The following is an 18452-nucleotide window of genomic DNA, read 5'->3' on the forward strand; positions in this document are numbered from 1 at the left end:
AGTAGCACACCCAAGACTGCTGTTATTAAGCAATTAATTTGATAACTTTGACATCTGTATTTATAATTTTCTTTATGCATAATGATGTTTTTCACCAATCCCCTGATGAATAGTAGGAAATTATGAACCATTACGCAGGTTACATCAGAGATAGGGTAATTTTCTATATAATCACTTTTGGGCAATTTAACACTTAGCAACTTTCTTAAACTCCCAAACAACAATCAGATTTGTCCCAGAGGACTGAATTCTGCAAATGAAAGAGAGAAAGAGTCTGATCCCATGTAAGCCATGGACAAAAATGGAAAAAACACAAAACAACAAGTAGTAATGTTTTCCAAATACAAATAAAGAATAAAATAGTATTTGTACAAAAATATCATCCTTTTATTACATTCCACACAGTACAATTTCAAATAAGTTCAAATTTCCTTAAGAGATATTTTTTTCTTTCATTCACAAGCAGAGGGCAAAGCAAAACGACTCTGAGGCATTAAAGGGAGGGAGACAATAACAAGAATTGGCACCATTTACCTTCATTTGAAAGATTTGGTTTTATCAATGTACAGAAGCAACACTTCCTATGTTACACTGTTTCTAAATTCAGAAAATAAAATGTTATAAAAAACAAACAAAAAAAAACCATTCTGAGCTACCTGATAACACCAATCACTGGACTAAAATATGATAACCTATTTTGTAAGTGGCAATGTTATTTCTAAGGCAAAATCTGTTTTATGTGAATTCTGATTCTAAAAAAAATAGGCTTTTGTCTATGAATAAATCTATATTAAGTTTTCTTTTGTAAAATTAAAAACAAAATATATACAAACTGTATAAAATGTTCAATTTCACCCCCCCCCCACCACAAGTTATAGTATCTGAGATAGATACAAACTATGGTGCAATACATTTATTTGAAATTACATTCCTTATATTTTACATATGCATATAAACACAATTGAGAGGAATCTGAATAATATAACACAAATTTAAAAAAACAAGGTTTCTCTCCCTTGAAAATAACGTATGTACAAATGTATTTCATATAGATTTGCCACTTATCCAGTTCTGAACTGAACAGTTTGGTGTCAGGTAACTTTCCCATTGTCCAATCACCAGTAAGAGGAGATACAATTAAAACTTTATATCTAGAAATAAGCAAACACAAGTACAAAGAGAAGTCCACTAGTTCACTAAAAAGTGTTTTCTATGTGTAGATATTAAAACCGAGTATTTCAGTGTTTTCTCATTTAGAATACAAGTCTGCCACCCTAATTATAGTCCATGGGTGACATCTGGCCCATCATGGTTTATTTTGTGTGGCCCATGCTGGTAATTATAATAAAGTAAAAAGTATGTAAATTTGTACCAAATTTTGCAACATTTGTGTGGTATATATAGTTATTAAATAACTAATTTCCTATTTAATTTAAAAAAAACAAAAGGGTGATTATAATTTATTTTTGAGGTGTTTAGCAAGAGTGAGTCAAATATAATGCTAACTGACCCTCTGTGTAAAAAAAAAAAAAAAATTGGTGTCCCTGCTATACGGGTTTAATGTGTCAGTTTTAACATTTATTCCCGCATTGTGACATTTGATTTTTTAATATTTGCATGTATTAGAATTCTCTTACTGTGCTGGACTTTTCCAGAAACTACTGTTGTTATTGTTATGGAAGTTTTATTTAGAGGCTATAACTACAGACTGCTGCACAAAATTTATATTTTCTGATTTCAGGATTGTTATACTTTTTTATCATTGAGAATATGTAAATGTTGCAATTTTAGAATGTTGATGTTCCCCTTGACATTTGTTTTGGTATTCAAAAATGATATGTCAATATTCAAATATCCCATGTAACATTCAAATATTTAACATAGCTTTTAAATATATGAATGTAATGTGAATATTACTATTGCTCTGTGATTCTCCTAGACTTAAATTGATGCCTTTGAGAATCAATATTTAAATTTTACGTATAATAATCAAATGTTACATCATTTGATAAAGGGACCAATAAAAGCAGTCACCAGTTTTTATTGAAAATACTTAAAATCTCACCTACCCCTAATTATTACAGGGTGGAAAGTATAAAAGATTAATTGTAGTACTTTTTCTGTATTTCTAAAAAAAAGGCACAACTGATGTGATGAACAGGTTATTGTTTTTTATGCTGATCATCCTATAAGCATGTAAGTGATCTCAAAACTAAATGAAATGCTGGTGATTTCATGCTCAGTTTTCACATTACTTAAATGTGGGGAACTTAACACCAGTATGTGGAACTGCAAATTACACATTATTCAATACAGCATGTTCTAAAGCATGTGTTTTTATATACATTAAAGGGAACTTAAACTCTACATATATATTTTATAAGCACAGCATTAAGGTTATTGCGCGCCTCCCTCTAGTCATGGGTCCCGCCATGTTGAAATCCTGTTTTCACATGTGCAGCAACTCTCTTTCAGATACCTGCAGTGAAACCTAGGTTCCAAAATGGTGGCGTCCACAATTAGAGGGAGGTGCATGAAATGTATTTAGTGTGTAATGTCTCTTTAAACATTACAAATTAACCTATTTATTGTTAGGGTTGCCAGATTACCTCTACCTACAAGAAACTATTATTTTTTACCAAATGGTCATGTGTTCTTTAAAAATGACAACATTTTGGGGCATGAAAAATGTCTGTAACTTTGAAGTAAACTATTTCTATTTTCCATGTTGTATTTCTGCAGTAAAATAGTAAATGGAAAAGGAACCTCTGATACTACAGTTAGATTTAACAGAGGAGGGATATCAAATATTATAATTACCAATTACAGTGCAATGTATGGAAGCCTGCTGACACTTATTCTAAGACTAATGTGATATAAATGCTCAAAGTCCCTTACCTAAATAGATGATTCTTTAAAAAAAAAAGTTCCATCTAGTTTTTTTCCCTTTTGATAACTATTGAGTATGACCCTGTACTTTTCAATTTGGCATTTAATAACAATTAGCATTAATGTAGCACTGTGTGATAAACAGGGGCATTTAATTAACAGAATATTAACATGTATATATGCATGTGTGTGTTTTTAAAATTAAATTACAAGTGAAGCTATAGTTAGCTGCACTGCAGTGGCATATTATTATATATACACAAATGTAACACAAAATTCTGTAGTATAGGTTATCAAAATGCTAAACATATATTTTATGCTAAAACCAGGTAGCAATGCATTAAAGAAAATGATGCCCAAAAATCCTGATAAATAACTTTATATAGCACTGAAAGCTCAAAGCACATATGAATGTGCAAACTTTGCCATAAAAAATAATAATTAAAAAAAAAACTACATTAAGTGCTCCTCTGGCAAAACACAAATACATTCTAATACCTAAAAAAACAACAGTGGATAAAAAGAAGATATACATTTTCTATTCACTTTGCTTTTAAGGCCACCCATTTGCTATTTAAAAAAAATAAATGTGTAAAACTGATTGTTCCAAGCTCCACAATACTGCATTTGTAAACTGATTGAGTTACAACATTGTAATTCCACAAATACATAACAACCATGTGTGTTTTTGCATAATATGATTTGATCAAAAAATAGCATCCAATCGATTAACTTATAAAATATTAGAGCAGAACTGATGCTAACTGATATTTGAGTTATTTTAGGCTAGGACATGTGAGTACAGCAGACTTTTAAGAGGGTCATTTGTGAATTCGCTGATGGGTACACCTACTAATGATCAGTTGCACAATTCAGGGGCTTTCCTACTTTTCTACTGTTACAGAAGCATTAACTACAGTAAATTGTAAAATTGACAAATGCATAAAAAAGACAAAGCAATAGCACTTACTTTGAATTTCAAATGAATAGTAGATTTTTTTTGCAGTCAAATTTCAAAGTTAATTCTATTTTCCACTCCCCATCTATCATGTGAAAGCCATTAGGCAATTTTGATCATGGAAGTAAATTGGGACGTTTTTTTTCCAAGTGTATGCTGTATCTGAATCATGGAAGTTTAATTTTGACTTTTCTCTACTAAACCTTGTGGGAAAAAAATCATATAATAACAAAACCCAATAAACTGAAATTAAAGGGGCAAAAATGTAGGAAAATAATTAATTGTAAGATGGTAACAAACAATTATCAGATGTTTTGTTTGTGCTATAGAAATAGTAAACAGGCTGGTGGCAAGAATAAGCTCCTATCTCATGGTGCAAGTCATATTGGCACTTAATAGTACCTTTTTCAACTGCAGCATAAAGTACCAGAAATACTCCAGAGTTGTCTGTTGAGAGCTACCCTCCTCCTTTATCTTGCTCTAAGTAAACAAAGCTCAAAATTGATACACTGGACTCTGTTTTGTAGAAAACTGTAAGCAAATGATAAGACTGGCAGCTTTTAAGACTTGGAACTTGACTTGACACTCATTTTTTGAGTGATGGCAATTCACATTTACAAAAATAGTCAACTTGCCAACTAACTGTCCAACATTTTTGCTAATGCACAATATATCATAACTTCTGCAGTGCATTCTAACTGCTTATATAATTTCATAGCCTGTTATTTAAGATGATAATTGTTAAGTGTATTGAAACTGAATTAGCTATCCCAATTTCTGCTCTTAATTAAACTCCATCCTAGCCTAACACAACTCATTATCTATCAGTTATCCATCCTAAGGCAACGTCACAATTAGCTGCTTTGTTCGTTACTCATTTTAAGTACATAAGACAAATTATGATGTTCTCAGATTCATTGCAACATGATTTAAACAATAAGAAACTATTATTTACAAAACTATGAAATAAGTTGTAATTTCACATTAGCTAACAATTAGATATCAATGTCAGGTATTCATTAGTACCACCACTACTATTTGAGTTGCCTGATGTATATAATGTGCACAAGCTAAATAAGGTGTAAAAAATAAATATAAATTAAGTTTTAAGGTATTTAGGTTTGCAGATGAGAGAGTCTCACAGAAATAAACAGGCCCCACTTAAAGCTGTGGAGATAAAGACTATTATATGTGTGTGTTATTTTTTAATTTTATTTTTTTTAAAAAGAAATGTTTCACAGCATCCTAAGGTCTAAATTTATCAGACTGCAATGTGGTATTATACTCCTTTTTATGCAAGTAAATTGAAATTAAACAGACCTATTAATCACAGTTTAAACACAAGATTTTATACAATAAAATAAATATAAAAAACTATTTAACAGAGGGAAAATGGTCATTACTAAAACAGCATTTACTGTCTTCAAACTGCAATCCAGTTTTTATGGTAAGTGTATTCTACTTGGCATGTGCAGCAGTGCTTAGGAGTGAGCTTGTACAATAGCGACTCCACATGAAGATACTACCTAGTTAGTCTTATGAATAAGTGTAACCTTCACTGAATCAAAGTATGGAGAGGTGACATGTTTTTATGTCTCATGGAATCTGAATTCAGGTCCAGGAAAACATCATCAGCAGTCTAATTGTATAAACCTTGCATTTGTGGTGGTTGTGTTAACCAGAAAACCATAATTGCCATTAATGTGTGTCCAAGATCAAAGTAATACCAAAAACAACAAAAGATTACAAACATCTTCTGTAACAAATTATATAAAAAATGTGAGCACTTTGTAAAATAAATCCATTCTCTGGCATTACTTAATTTTTTTTTAATGGCTTACACTTTAAAGGAGAACTAACCCGTTGGCTGGCAAAGAGAGCTGCAATGCAATTCTATGCTTTGCCTCAACCATCTTTGTCAAGGGGTTAAACCATATCAACCTTATAAAAACAATAAGGTCTGAAGCTTTCGGCACTAATAAGTAATCTTCATTGATTTCAGCCCTCTCTCACATTCATACAATTGGTCAACCTATACAAGATCAGGGGCAGAGCTGTAAACAATGCATATACAAACATACTATACATATTACCAATATGAAGTCTAGTTTAAAACACTAAGAACATATTATCAAAAAGAGAGATCTCTCCACTTCTGTTCTTATTGCATATATTGTAAAAAACACCAGGTAAAAAAACACAGTGAAGAGAGCTCAGTTCACTTCCATGGTAAATCTGAATTTCAGCAGTCTTGTTATTTTCTATACACAAGAATGTATCTAAGACAGATCACACTAACATTTGTTTTAAAGAGAATCAGGATTTAAAAACTTGCTATGTGCTGTTTTCAGTCATAAAACTTGTATGCCCATATCTAATAAATGGAACTAACTGTAAAAATAACTAATAATCTGAAGTTTGATAAAAGTTTTACATACTTAGTCACATTTTGAGGTGTCATAAAACGTTCAAATCTTTGTAGATACGACCTGTTCAGTGTCTTTTTCTGGTTCAGTTTGCTTAACTCTGTTGCCATCTAAGGTATGAGTAATATTTAGCACAGCATGCAAAGGCCTGTAAAGTAAGTTACTGTTGTCCGAAACCCAGAGGGTGAATCAGAACAGAATTCTGAACTGGAAGATTTTGTCAAATTTATACAACATTATCACTATGGAAGGAATAAAAAGCTACTAAATATGTTTAGGCACATGTTTTAAACTGAAATATACAAATTGGCTTTTCAATTTGATGAAAATTATTTATGCAGTATAATTTATATGAAGCAAAAATTCTTCTAGCAAAAGCTATCACTGTGTTAATGGCAGAATATAGTGTGGCTTACTGATAGAAGTCTTGTGCACCTGTGTTCACTGTTTACAACTGCTCGGTTCACAGGTGATGACAATAGATACATATTGTCATTATGTAAACAGGGAATCAGGCTGCACAAGATCTACCTCCTGATGCTATGTAGGTAATATGCAATGGGCATTTCAATTGTCACTAGAATGTTCCTTTAATGTTGTTAAGATTTAAATACAATGCTAGCACACCTTTAACCAAATGATCATTTCCATGATGCACAGAAAATCACAAAATTAGCTGAAATAATGTAAAAAAGGACGGCTTGACTGCTGTACAGTCTTCCCTATCTCATTTTGTGGTGACCATAAAATTTCACTCAAGCTTACGCACACACACAGAATTATATATAAGTATATACACTCTTTCAAACATTCCTTCATGTTTTCAGGCAATATTTTTTTCCATTAGGGGAAAAAGAGCAAAATAAATTCCATTAAAATATCAGTCTTTGAAAATAATAAAAATATAAGAGCATTCAGGTTTTAAGAGGCATGGAGCCTTCTTCTCAAACATTTCCCAAGATGCAGCATTAGATTTTAGAGACAGTCAAAAGGGAGGGGCCAGGTATCTATAAGTTCTCATGTATGCAGAATGAAGTGTCGTTGAGAAGGGACGTATAGGACAGGATGATAAAAGTGCAAATTGAGCCAAAAGTTCTGAAGTCTTTTAAGTCTAGATCCTGTGTCCGGCTGGCACCCTCAGCACCGTAAGCTGGGATCACGATCATCTTGTTCTAGTTTTATAGTTAAGGTGGGTTCCACAGCCAAGGGGGCCCCGTTGGCGTAGTGTGAGGTTTTGTAGGTGATTGCAGGGTCGCTCTTCTTGGCCGCATAGCGGAAGCGGTGGTAGTGGAGCACCAAAGCCAGTGCGACGGAGACCAGCACCAGAACAGCGCCTCCTGCTGCCATAACGTAATACCAGTAGACTGGGATGGGCTGCACTGACACCGTGTCCACTGTGGGCTCGCTCCCTGGAAGAAGAGTGCCCCCTGGTGGAGAGACATAGAAGAGCGTTGCTAACTGGGCTGTTGTCTGACTAATATCATGAGTAATATACATGCTATTTAGAAAGAAAACAATAAAGCTCCTATCTGGCCAAATCACTTTTTAGAGCAATTATTTATCCTATCTTGCCATCTATAATGGGAGACAGGTCTGTCTTAACATTTAAATCTACATGACATTTACCCTAAACCTGAGGAATTCTGGGTACTCCTTTGAAAAAATCTAATCCCAACATAGAAACACGGACATCAGTGGATTGGGTTGTTCTAAAATATCTTCAAAATGCAGTTTATATTTGTCTTAAAATATTCTAGCTAAGTTAAATGTTCAAAAAATACTTATTTTGATTATCTAGAAGTGAAAAATACTGAAATTAATTTTAAAGGGATATTAAATAGTAAAAACATACTAGACAATGATATATTCAAAGCAAACATAGCATGATAACAATATGCAGATGTATTTGATTAAATTATATTAGTTGTTTAAATATTGTTTAAAAACTTAAAGGTTAAGTTTTTATAAAGTAATGGGCACAGTCATGTTGGAACCTAGGATTTCCCCTTATATATTACTTCTGCTGAGGACAATTAGAAACAGAGTTGTGTGGAATATAGGATTGTTATAAATTATATATTATTATTATTATTTTATATATGTCCCTAATTGTTCTCAGCAGATAAGATAGATTAAACAAACAAACTGCATGTTCCAGAGTTAAATTAAAGGAAAATGGAACAGAATAAATAATGAAAGTATTTGCCAATTCTTTTTTACTATAAACAATGAAACATTTTATATTACAATCTCAAACTCTTTAATATTCTGTAATACAATGTCCCTTTAATAAAGAGGATGGGAGAGAGCTCATTTTGAGTATCTGATGATAATGAATGCACTTAAAGGAACACTGAACCCAAATTTTTTCTTTGGTGATTCAGACACAGCATGCAATTTTAAGCAACTTTCTAATTTACTCCTATTATCAATTTTTCTTTGTTTTCTTGCTATCTTTATTTGAAAAAGAAGGCATCTAAGCTATTTGTTTGGTTCAGACCCTGGACAGCACTTGTTCATTGGTGGATGAATTTATCCACCAATCAGCAAGAACAACCAAGGTTGTTCACCAAAAATGGACCGGCATCTAAACTTACATTCTTGCATTTCAAATAAAGATACCAAGAGAATGAAGAACATTTGATAATAGGAGTAAATTAAAAAGTTGCTTAAAATGTCATGCTCTATCTGAATCACGAAAGAAATTTTTTTGGGTTAAGTGTTCCTTTAATACTGCTAATTTAGTAAAGGTGTGGAAAACTTTTTTTTAAATGAGGACTCACATAGGCAACATTTCTTGAGTGTCCACGATAGTTTTTTTTTTTTTTTTTATGTAAAGACACAATAAAAACATCATTACTGTTTAATTCCATAATATATATCAACAATTCAAGCTTAATTGCTTAAGTTCAGCATGGCTTCATAAGCAAACCAGTTTATTAAGCACTATAATAACCAAGCGCTATCATGGTTGGCCAGAGTTGAGTGACATTCCAAAGGTTCACCACACCACTGATTTAGAACAAATTAAGGTTACCTACATTTATTTTGACATATTTTTGTTCATATATTAATCTTCCTTTACCTTCAAAAGTTGGTTTATCTGTATCTGCCACCTTTTTATGGAGTGTATAAAACAAAATGAGAAATGATGGCTTGGTGTGTGATATGTTTTATAAGAAGAAATTAAAAACACCACAGCCCTTTTAAATCTAACAGAATGGTACATGATGAAATCCTATCCAACTGTGAGTCATGCTGGCCTTGGCAACTGTCTAAATTTATGTTACTTTAGAGAAGCGGAGCTAAAATTCTTGGGAGTTATACAAAATACCACACTGTTGAAGTTGGGCCTTGAATAAATATACAGTTTCCAATAACACTGGGTCAGCCAAAATCCCTTATCATGTAGATTTGTCTATATGTTGCTTGCTCAGCAATACTGTTCTTTTTTCTAATTTGTCAACTTAACCAGAACAGGCAATGCACAATTTTCTCCAGCACAAGGGTAAGTCAACCTTTGTGTAAGTATTCATATGTCAGAGGCTTCAATTATATACATCCTCAGAATAAAAGAGCAGAACTTTCAAAACTGTGGACTACAGCTACGACGAAAAAACTATTATTATGTTCTGTATTAAAGAACATATATAATATATATTTAAATGAAACTACCCTGAAATGTAATTAAAGAAAAAAAAACAGATGAAAATGTATAATATTAAATAAGACTGAAATTAACTGGTTATGCGCTATATGAGAGGGCCATTAAAATGTTACTTCTGACACATAACTTTTCCATTGTTGTATATATATATATATATATATATATATATATATATCCATATTTAAATGCCTTCTCTGGCTGCTAAATTTGTGTTATTGTCTGGTCAGTGTTCTAGTACAATTATTATGTCACCAAGGGCTAGTTTTGTGTTTCTTTGTAATTTACTACTTAGTGATTAGAAAGGCTAAATTAACTCCTAAAAATGACTCTTCTATATCAGGTAATACCATCACCAACTCTACAATATATGCTGCTAGATTAGTCGGAGAAAGCAAAAGTAGTTTTAAAAGACAGATCCTATTTATGAATTGTGCTGAGATGGGTACCACACATCCCATGGATACAGTTTCTGTTAATAATAATAATTAAAAAAAAAGCCTTTTTAACACTGCACTGAACTTTAAAATCCCTTTAACTAAACTCATCTGCTGCATTAAAATAATCCTAAACAGAATCAACAGCCAAAAAATTAGCCACAAATACATGGTATGTAGCAAAGCCAAAACAACTTTAAATAAATAACACTATTACAATAATCACTTGCTATAATTATATTTGGTTTTACTTCTGCTTTAATAGGGTGACAGACTGAAGAATGTAATGCTTTTAGCTATCAACATTTGAATTTGAAAATAACAAGCAAAGGACAGACTATTCTCAAGAATGGGCCAAGCTGCTGAAATGTTTTTACTGGCTTCATTTTTTTGCTGATTAATTAAAAAAAAGCTGGAGAACAGACAGTCTCATAAAGCAGATGAAAATAGCCAAATAAGGTGCAATGGCAAGGCAGTAAGTGACTCACAATTGTGGCTATTCTCAGTACACCTAAAACTGGCTTTTCTGCTTGAAGAAACTCTAGACACATGCAAAAGCGATGTTAGTAAGATACTGCAAGGAGGCAAAATGAACAGGGTCACAGTATCTCTACACATATTTGTGTATGAGCACATATTTATTACATTACAAAAGTGCATTTTTGTTATTTGAACAGCAAAGCAAATACATTGGGGGTTTTTTTTTTACAAACGGGGAAGGATAAAGTTAGTTCCAGCTACACATTTATACACAGGTATACAAATACGCAAGCTTAATGCAACAAATGACACAATGATAAAGCATTTGAAGCAAAGGAGAAAATGGGTGCATGGTACGAGGGGCTGTCATGGGATAAAGAAACATTATGTGCTAAATGTTTTATGTATCTGAGATAACTAAGGGTTTGTAGTATTGAAATGAGAGTTATTAAAATATTTCCTTAAATAAATGTTTCATTTGTTTTTATCAATCAAATATGTTTCCATTAGTCTTGGGCTAATAAGAAATTGTTTACAACTTTTTCCCACTGACTGGTTAACTATAGTGATATTTTTTTCACTCCTGATGTGTGTATTGTCTAGTGTGTGTGTGTGTCTAATGTAAAGTGTATGTCTAATGTAAAGTGTGTGTGTTTCTAGTGTGTAATGTGAAGTGTGTTTCTAATGTAGTGTGTGTATGTGTAATGTGAAGTGTATGTATGTCTAGTGTGTGCGTGTCTAGTGTGTGTGTCTAATGTAAAGTGTGCATGTTTAGTGTGTGTGTGTTTCTAGTGTCTAATGTAAAGTGTGTGTGTTTCTAGTGTGTAATGGGAAGTGTGTTTCTAATGTAGTGTGTGTATGTGTAATGTGAAGTGTATGTATGTCTAGTGTGTGTGTCTAATGTAAAGTGTGCATGTTTAGTGTGTGTGTGTTTCTAGTGTCTAATGTAAAGTGTGTGTGTCTAGTGTGTCTAATGTAAAGTGTGGCTGTTTCTAGTGTCTAATGTAAAGTGTGTATGTCTAGTGTGTGTGTGTCTCGAGTGTAGTATGTGTGTAGATTGTGTATGTGTGTCTTGTGTGTAGTGCTTAGAGTGGTGGTGTGTGTCTTGGGGGTAGTGTGTGGGGGTGTGTTTAGATTGTACTTAGCGTGTTAGAAAAAAAAAGTTCTGATATGTCCTGTGATGACAAATGCTAACACTACAGATTTAAGACAGTAAAAAACAACTTTACCAAAGAAAGAATCACCAAATGTTTCACAAATAAGTTTATAAAATATCATTATTAGCAACAAAACATAATATGGAGCTGTGGTAACATTAGAATATTGGAACTGACTGAGACACAATACAACCATATAGAGACATATATGAAGCAATGAAAAAATTATACCACCTCACCTTAATCTAGAATTTTCCCATCACTTATTCGGTCTAGATTTCATTTTAATCTTGTTTTACATTATTAAATGGATAAGAAAGTCAAAACTGAACTTGCATAATTCAGATATAGCATGAAATTTTAACCACACTAATTTCAAATGTGATTTGTTCTTTTGGTATCCCTTGTTAAAAATGAATATGCACATATCCTACACTAGTGGGAGCTAGCTGCTGATTGGTGCCTGCACACATTTATCTCTTGTGGTTGGCTAACTAGATGTGTTCAGCTAGCTGCCAGTACACTAGTGCAATGCTGTTCCTTCAGCAAAGGATAACAAGAGAATGAAGCAAATCTGATAATAGAAGTAAATTGGAAAGTGGTTAAAAATTGTATGTTCTATCCAAATCATGAAAAAAAATTGGGGTTTTAAGTGCTTTTAAAAGTAAAACTCTGAATTTTAAAATTTCATACTAATATACAATGTTCATGCATTTTGCAAGCTCCACATCTTAGCATAGCCTACATGACTATTTAACTAAACTGATGTGTATGCACCTGTTGATGGTCTTGGGACACAAATTCATTGAGCAATATCTTTACGTTTGCCAGCTACAGGCTGATCACTTTTAAGAATAATCTTATTAGAAGGCCTAATTATCACAAAAAAACTGCATAGCACTGATTTGTATAAAGCTGTTGAAAGCATTAAATAAAAATCAAGACCTTAATAAAACAACCACTGTGTCATAAGTATCAACAGAAATGTTTCCGTTGGGAGAGGATTAAGATACACTAAATATAATGGCCCAGATTACAAGTGGAGCACTTATTAATTGCACTAGAAGTAAGGCTTTTTTTGCTCGTCAGGTTGCACTCGTATTATGAGTTTAAAGGGACACTGAACCCAAATTTTTTCTTTTGTGATTCAGATAGAGCATGACATTTTAAGCAACTTTCTAATTTACTCCTATTATCAAATTTTCTTCATTCTCTTGGTATCGTTATTTGAAATGCAAGAATGTAAGTTTAGATGCCGGCCTATTTTTGGTGAACAACCTGGGTTGTTCTTGCTGATTGGTGGATAAATTCATCCACCAATAAAAAAAAGTGTTGTCCAGAGTCCTGAACCAAAAAAAGCTTAGATGCCTTCTTTTTTTTTCTCTCTATCTGAATCACAAAAGAAAAAAAATTGGGTTCAGTGTCCCTTTAAAGTAAACTGTTTTCGCATGAGCACTAACTTGACAAGCGCAAAAAGCCAAACTTAGAATTCTGTGTGCGCGTTCAGATATTCCCCGATAGAAGTCAATGGAGCAAAAGTGGATAAAAACTTAACACCCTACTTGTGAGCAAACCCAATCACATCTTCTCAAGTGAGCTAACCTGACATGAAAATATGAATATTTTACTTTCCAATGCTTTTCATATAAAGGAATATGTTTTATTTATTAATAAATCTTTCTATATATATATATAAATCCAATGTAATTTTGGTACAATATATATCTATACCTATATATATATATATAGATATATAGAGAGAGAGAGGATTATCAATATGGATTATATATGTATATATATATACACACTGTATATATATATATATATATATATATATATATATATATATACATATATATATAGGAATATCTATTTACAACTACATAGAACATATTCTGCTATGTGCAGAACATTGGAATGTCAAATATTTAAAGTAAATAACAGAATTTATGTTTACCTGATAAATTTCTTTCTCCAACGGTGTGTCCGGTCCACGGCGTCATCCTTACTTGTGGGATATTCTCTTCCCCAACAGGAAATGGCAAAGAGCCCAGCAAAGCTGGTCACATGATCCCTCCTAGGCTCCGCCTACCCCAGTCATTCGACCGACGTTAAGGAGGAATATTTGCATAGGAGAAACCATATGGTACCGTGGTGACTGTAGTTAAAGAAAATAAATTATCAGACCTGATTAAAAAACCAGGGCGGGCCGTGGACCGGACACACCGTTGGAGAAAGAAATTTATCAGGTAAACATAAATTCTGTTTTCTCCAACATAGGTGTGTCCGGTCCACGGCGTCATCCTTACTTGTGGGAACCAATACCAAAGCTTTAGGACACGGATGAAGGGAGGGAGCAAATCAGGTCACCTAAATGGAAGGCACCACGGCTTGCAAAACCTTTCTCCCAAAAATAGCCTCAGAAGAAGCAAAAGTATCAAACTTGTAAAATTTGGTAAAAGTGTGCAGTGAAGACCAAGTCGCTGCCCTACATATCTGATCAACAGAAGCCTCGTTCTTGAAGGCCCATGTGGAAGCCACAGCCCTAGTGGAATGAGCTGTGATTCTTTCGGGAGGCTGCCGTCCGGCAGTCTCGTAAGCCAATCTGATGATGCTTTTAATCCAAAAAGAGAGAGAGGTAGAAGTTGCTTTTTGACCTCTCCTCTTACCTGAATAAACAACAAACAAGGAAGATGTTTGTCTAAAATCCTTTGTAGCATCTAAATAGAATTTTAGAGCGCGAACAACATCCAAATTGTGCAACAAACGTTCCTTCTTTGAAACTGGTTTTGGACACAGAGAAGGTACGATAATCTCCTGGTTAATGTTTTTGTTAGAAACAACTTTTGGAAGAAAACCAGGTTTAGTACGTAAAACCACCTTATCTGCATGGAACACCAGATAAGGAGGAGAACACTGCAGAGCAGATAATTCTGAGACTCTTCTAGCAGAAGAAATCGCAACTAAAAACAAAACTTTCCAAGATAATAACTTAATATCAACGGAATGTAAGGGTTCAAACGGAACCCCCTGAAGAACTGAAAGAACTAAATTGAGACTCCAAGGAGGAGTCAAAGGTTTGTAAACAGGCTTGATTCTAACCAGAGCCTGAACAAAGGCTTGAACATCTGGCACAGCTGCCAGCTTTTTGTGAAGTAATACCGACAAGGCAGAAATCTGTCCCTTCAGGGAACTTGCAGATAATCCTTTTTCCAATCCTTCTTGAAGGAAGGATAGAATCCTAGGAATCTTAACCTTGTCCCAAGGGAATCCTTTAGATTCACACCAACAGATATATTTTTTCCAAATTTTGTGGTAAATCTTTCTAGTTACAGGCTTTCTGGCCTGAACAAGAGTATCGATAACAGAATCTGAGAATCCTCGCTTCGATAAAATCAAGCGTTCAATCTCCAAGCAGTCAGCTGGAGTGAAACCAGATTCGGATGTTCGAACGGACCCTGAACAAGAAGGTCTCGTCTCAAAGGTAGCTTCCAAGGTGGAGCCGATGACATATTCACCAGATCTGCATACCAAGTCCTGCGTGGCCACGCAGGAGCTATCAAGATCACTGACGCCCTCTCCTGATTGATCCTGGCTACCAGCCTGGGGATGAGAGGAAATGGCGGGAACACATAAGCTAGTTTGAAGGTCCAAGGTGCTACTAGTGCATCCACTAGAGCCGCCTTGGGATCCCTGGATCTGGCCCCGTAGCAAGGAACTTTGAAGTTCTGACGAGAGGCCATCAGATCCATGTCTGGAATGCCCCACAGGTGAGTGACTTGGGCAAAGATTTCCGGATGGAGTTCCCACTCCCCCGGATGCAATGTCTGACGACTCAGAAAATCCGCTTCCCAATTTTCCACTCCTGGGATGTGGATAGCAGACAGGTGGCAGGAGTGAGACTCCGCCCATAGAATGATTTTGGTCACTTCTTCCATCGCCAGGGAACTCCTTGTTCCCCCCTGATGGTTGATGTACGCAACAGTTGTCATGTTGTCTGATTGAAACCGTATGAACTTGGTCCTCGCTAGCCGAGGCCAGGCCTTGAGAGCATTGAATATCGCTCTCAGTTCCAGAATATTTATCGGTAGAAGAGATTCTTCCCGAGACCAAAGACCCTGAGCTTTCAGGGATCCCCAGACCGCGCCCCAGCCCATCAGACTGGCGTCGGTCGTGACAATGACCCACTCTGGTCTGCGGAACGTCATCCCTTGAGACAGATTGTCCAGGGACAGCCACCAACGGAGTGAGTCTCTGGTCCTCTGATTTACTTGTATCTTCGGAGACAAGTCTGTATAGTCCCCATTCCACTGACTGAGCATGCACAGTTGTAATGGTCTTAGATGAATGCGCGCAAAAGGAACTATGTCCATCGCCGCTACCATCAACCCGATCACTTCCATGCACTGAGCTATGGAAGGAAGAGGAACGGAATGAAGTATCCGACAAGAGTCTAGAAGTTTTGTTTTTCTGGCCTCTGTTAGAAAGATCCTCATTTCTAAGGAGTCTATAATTGTTCCCAAGAAGGAAACCCTTGTTGACGGGGATAGAGAACTCTTTTCCACGTTCACTTTCCAGCCGTGAGATCTGAGAAAGGCCAGGACAATGTCCGTGTGAGCCTTTGCTTGAGGAAGGGACGACGCTTGAATCAGAATGTCGTCCAGGTAAGGTACTACTGCAATGCCCCTTGGTCTTAGCACCGCTAGAAGGGACCCTAGTACCTTTGTGAAAATCCTTGGAGCAGTGGCTAATCCGAAAGGAAGCGCCACGAACTGGTAATGTTTGTCCAGGAATGCGAACCTTAGGAACCGATGATGTTCCTTGTGGATAGGAATATGTAGATACGCATCCTTTAAATCCACCGTGGTCATGAATTGACCCTCCTGGATGGAAGGAAGAATAGTTCGAATGGTTTCCATCTTGAAAGATGGAACCTTGAGAAACTTGTTTAAGATCTTGAGATCTAAGATTGGTCTGAACGTTCCCTCTTTTTTGGGAACTATGAACAGATTGGAGTAGAACCCCATCCCTTGTTCTCTTAATGGAACAGGATGAATCACTCCCATTTTTAACAGGTCTTCTACACAATGTAAGAACGCCTGTCTTTTTATGTGGTCTGAAGACAACTGAGACCTGTGGAACCTCCCCCTTGGGGGAAGTCCCTTGAATTCCAGAAGATAACCCTGGGAGACTATTTCTAGCGCCCAAGGATCCAGAACATCTCTTGCCCAAGCCTGAGCGAAGAGAGAGAGTCTGCCCCCCACCAGATCCGGTCCCGGATCGGGGGCCAATATTTCATGCTGTCTTGGTAGCAGTGGCAGGCTTCTTGGCCTGCTTTCCCTTGTTCCAGCCTTGCATTGGTCTCCAAGCTGGCTTGGCTTGAGAAGTATTACCCTCTTGCTTAGAGGACGTAGCACTTTGGGCTGGTCCGTTTTTACGAAAGGGACGAAAATTAGGTCTATTTTTCGCCTTGAAAGGCCGATCCTGAGGAAGGGCGTGGCCCTTACCCCCAGTGATATCCGAGATAATCTCTTTCAAGTCAGGGCCAAACAGCGTTTTCCCCTTGAAAGGAATGTTTAGTAGCTTGTTCTTGGAAGACGCATCAGCCGACCAAGATTTCAACCAAAGCGCTCTGCGCGCCACAATAGCAAACCCAGAATTCTTAGCCGCTAACCTAGCCAATTGCAAAGTGGCGTCTAGGGTGAAAGAATTAGCCAACTTGAGAGCATTGATTCTGTCCATAATCTCCTCATAAGGAGGAGAATCACTATCGAGCGCCTTTATCAGCTCGTCAAACCAGAAACATGCGGCTGTAGTGACAGGGACAATGCATGAAATTGGTTGTAGAAGGTAACCCTGCTGAACAAACATCTTTTTAAGCAAACCTTCTAATTTTTTATCCATAGGATCTTTGAAAGCACAACTATCTTCTATGGGTATAGTGGTGCGTTTGTTTAAAGTAGAAACCGCTCCCTCGACCTTGGGGACTGTCTGCCATAAGTCCTTTCTGGGGTCGACCATAGGAAACAATTTTTTAAATATGGGGGGAGGGACGAAAGGAATACCGGGCCTTTCCCATTCTTTATTAACAATGTCCGCCACCCGCTTGGGTATAGGAAAGGCTTCTGGGAGCTCCGGCACCTCTAGGAACTTGTCCATTTTACATAGTTTCTCTGGGATGACCAACTTTTCACAATCATCCAGAGTGGATAATACCTCCTTAAGCAGAATGCGGAGATGTTCCAACTTAAATTTAAATGCAATTACATCAGGTTCAGCCTGTTGAGAAATGTTCCCTGAATCAGTAATTTCTCCCTCAGACAAAACCTCCCTGGCCCCCTCAGATTGGGTTAGGGGCCCTTCAGAGATATTAATATCAGCGTCGTCATGCTCTTCAGTAACTAAAACAGAGCAGCCACGCTTACGCTGACAAGGGTTCAT

The 18452-nt window shown here is 35.8% G+C and overlaps 1 protein-coding gene across 2 annotated transcripts in view; it reads right to left on the minus strand.

The window, feature by feature from the left end:
* NRP2 (neuropilin 2) overlaps positions 1-18452 on the minus strand; it is a 198447-nt gene that overhangs the window by 11798 nt on the left and 168197 nt on the right. Inside the window, exon 16 of one of the 2 annotated variants that reach the window (XM_053698657.1) lies at positions 366-7700. The exons of the other annotated variant lie outside the window; for it this stretch is intronic. Coding sequence (XP_053554632.1) covers positions 7411-7700 — 290 coding nt within the window. The 3' untranslated portion in view covers positions 366-7410. Of the gene's footprint in view, positions 1-365; positions 7701-18452 lie in introns of those variants that run through there. 2 annotated transcript variants of the gene reach the window in all.

Source organism: Bombina bombina, chromosome 1 (assembly GCF_027579735.1).
Source record: "Bombina bombina isolate aBomBom1 chromosome 1, aBomBom1.pri, whole genome shotgun sequence".
Classification (NCBI taxonomy): domain Eukaryota; kingdom Metazoa; phylum Chordata; class Amphibia; order Anura; family Bombinatoridae; genus Bombina; species Bombina bombina.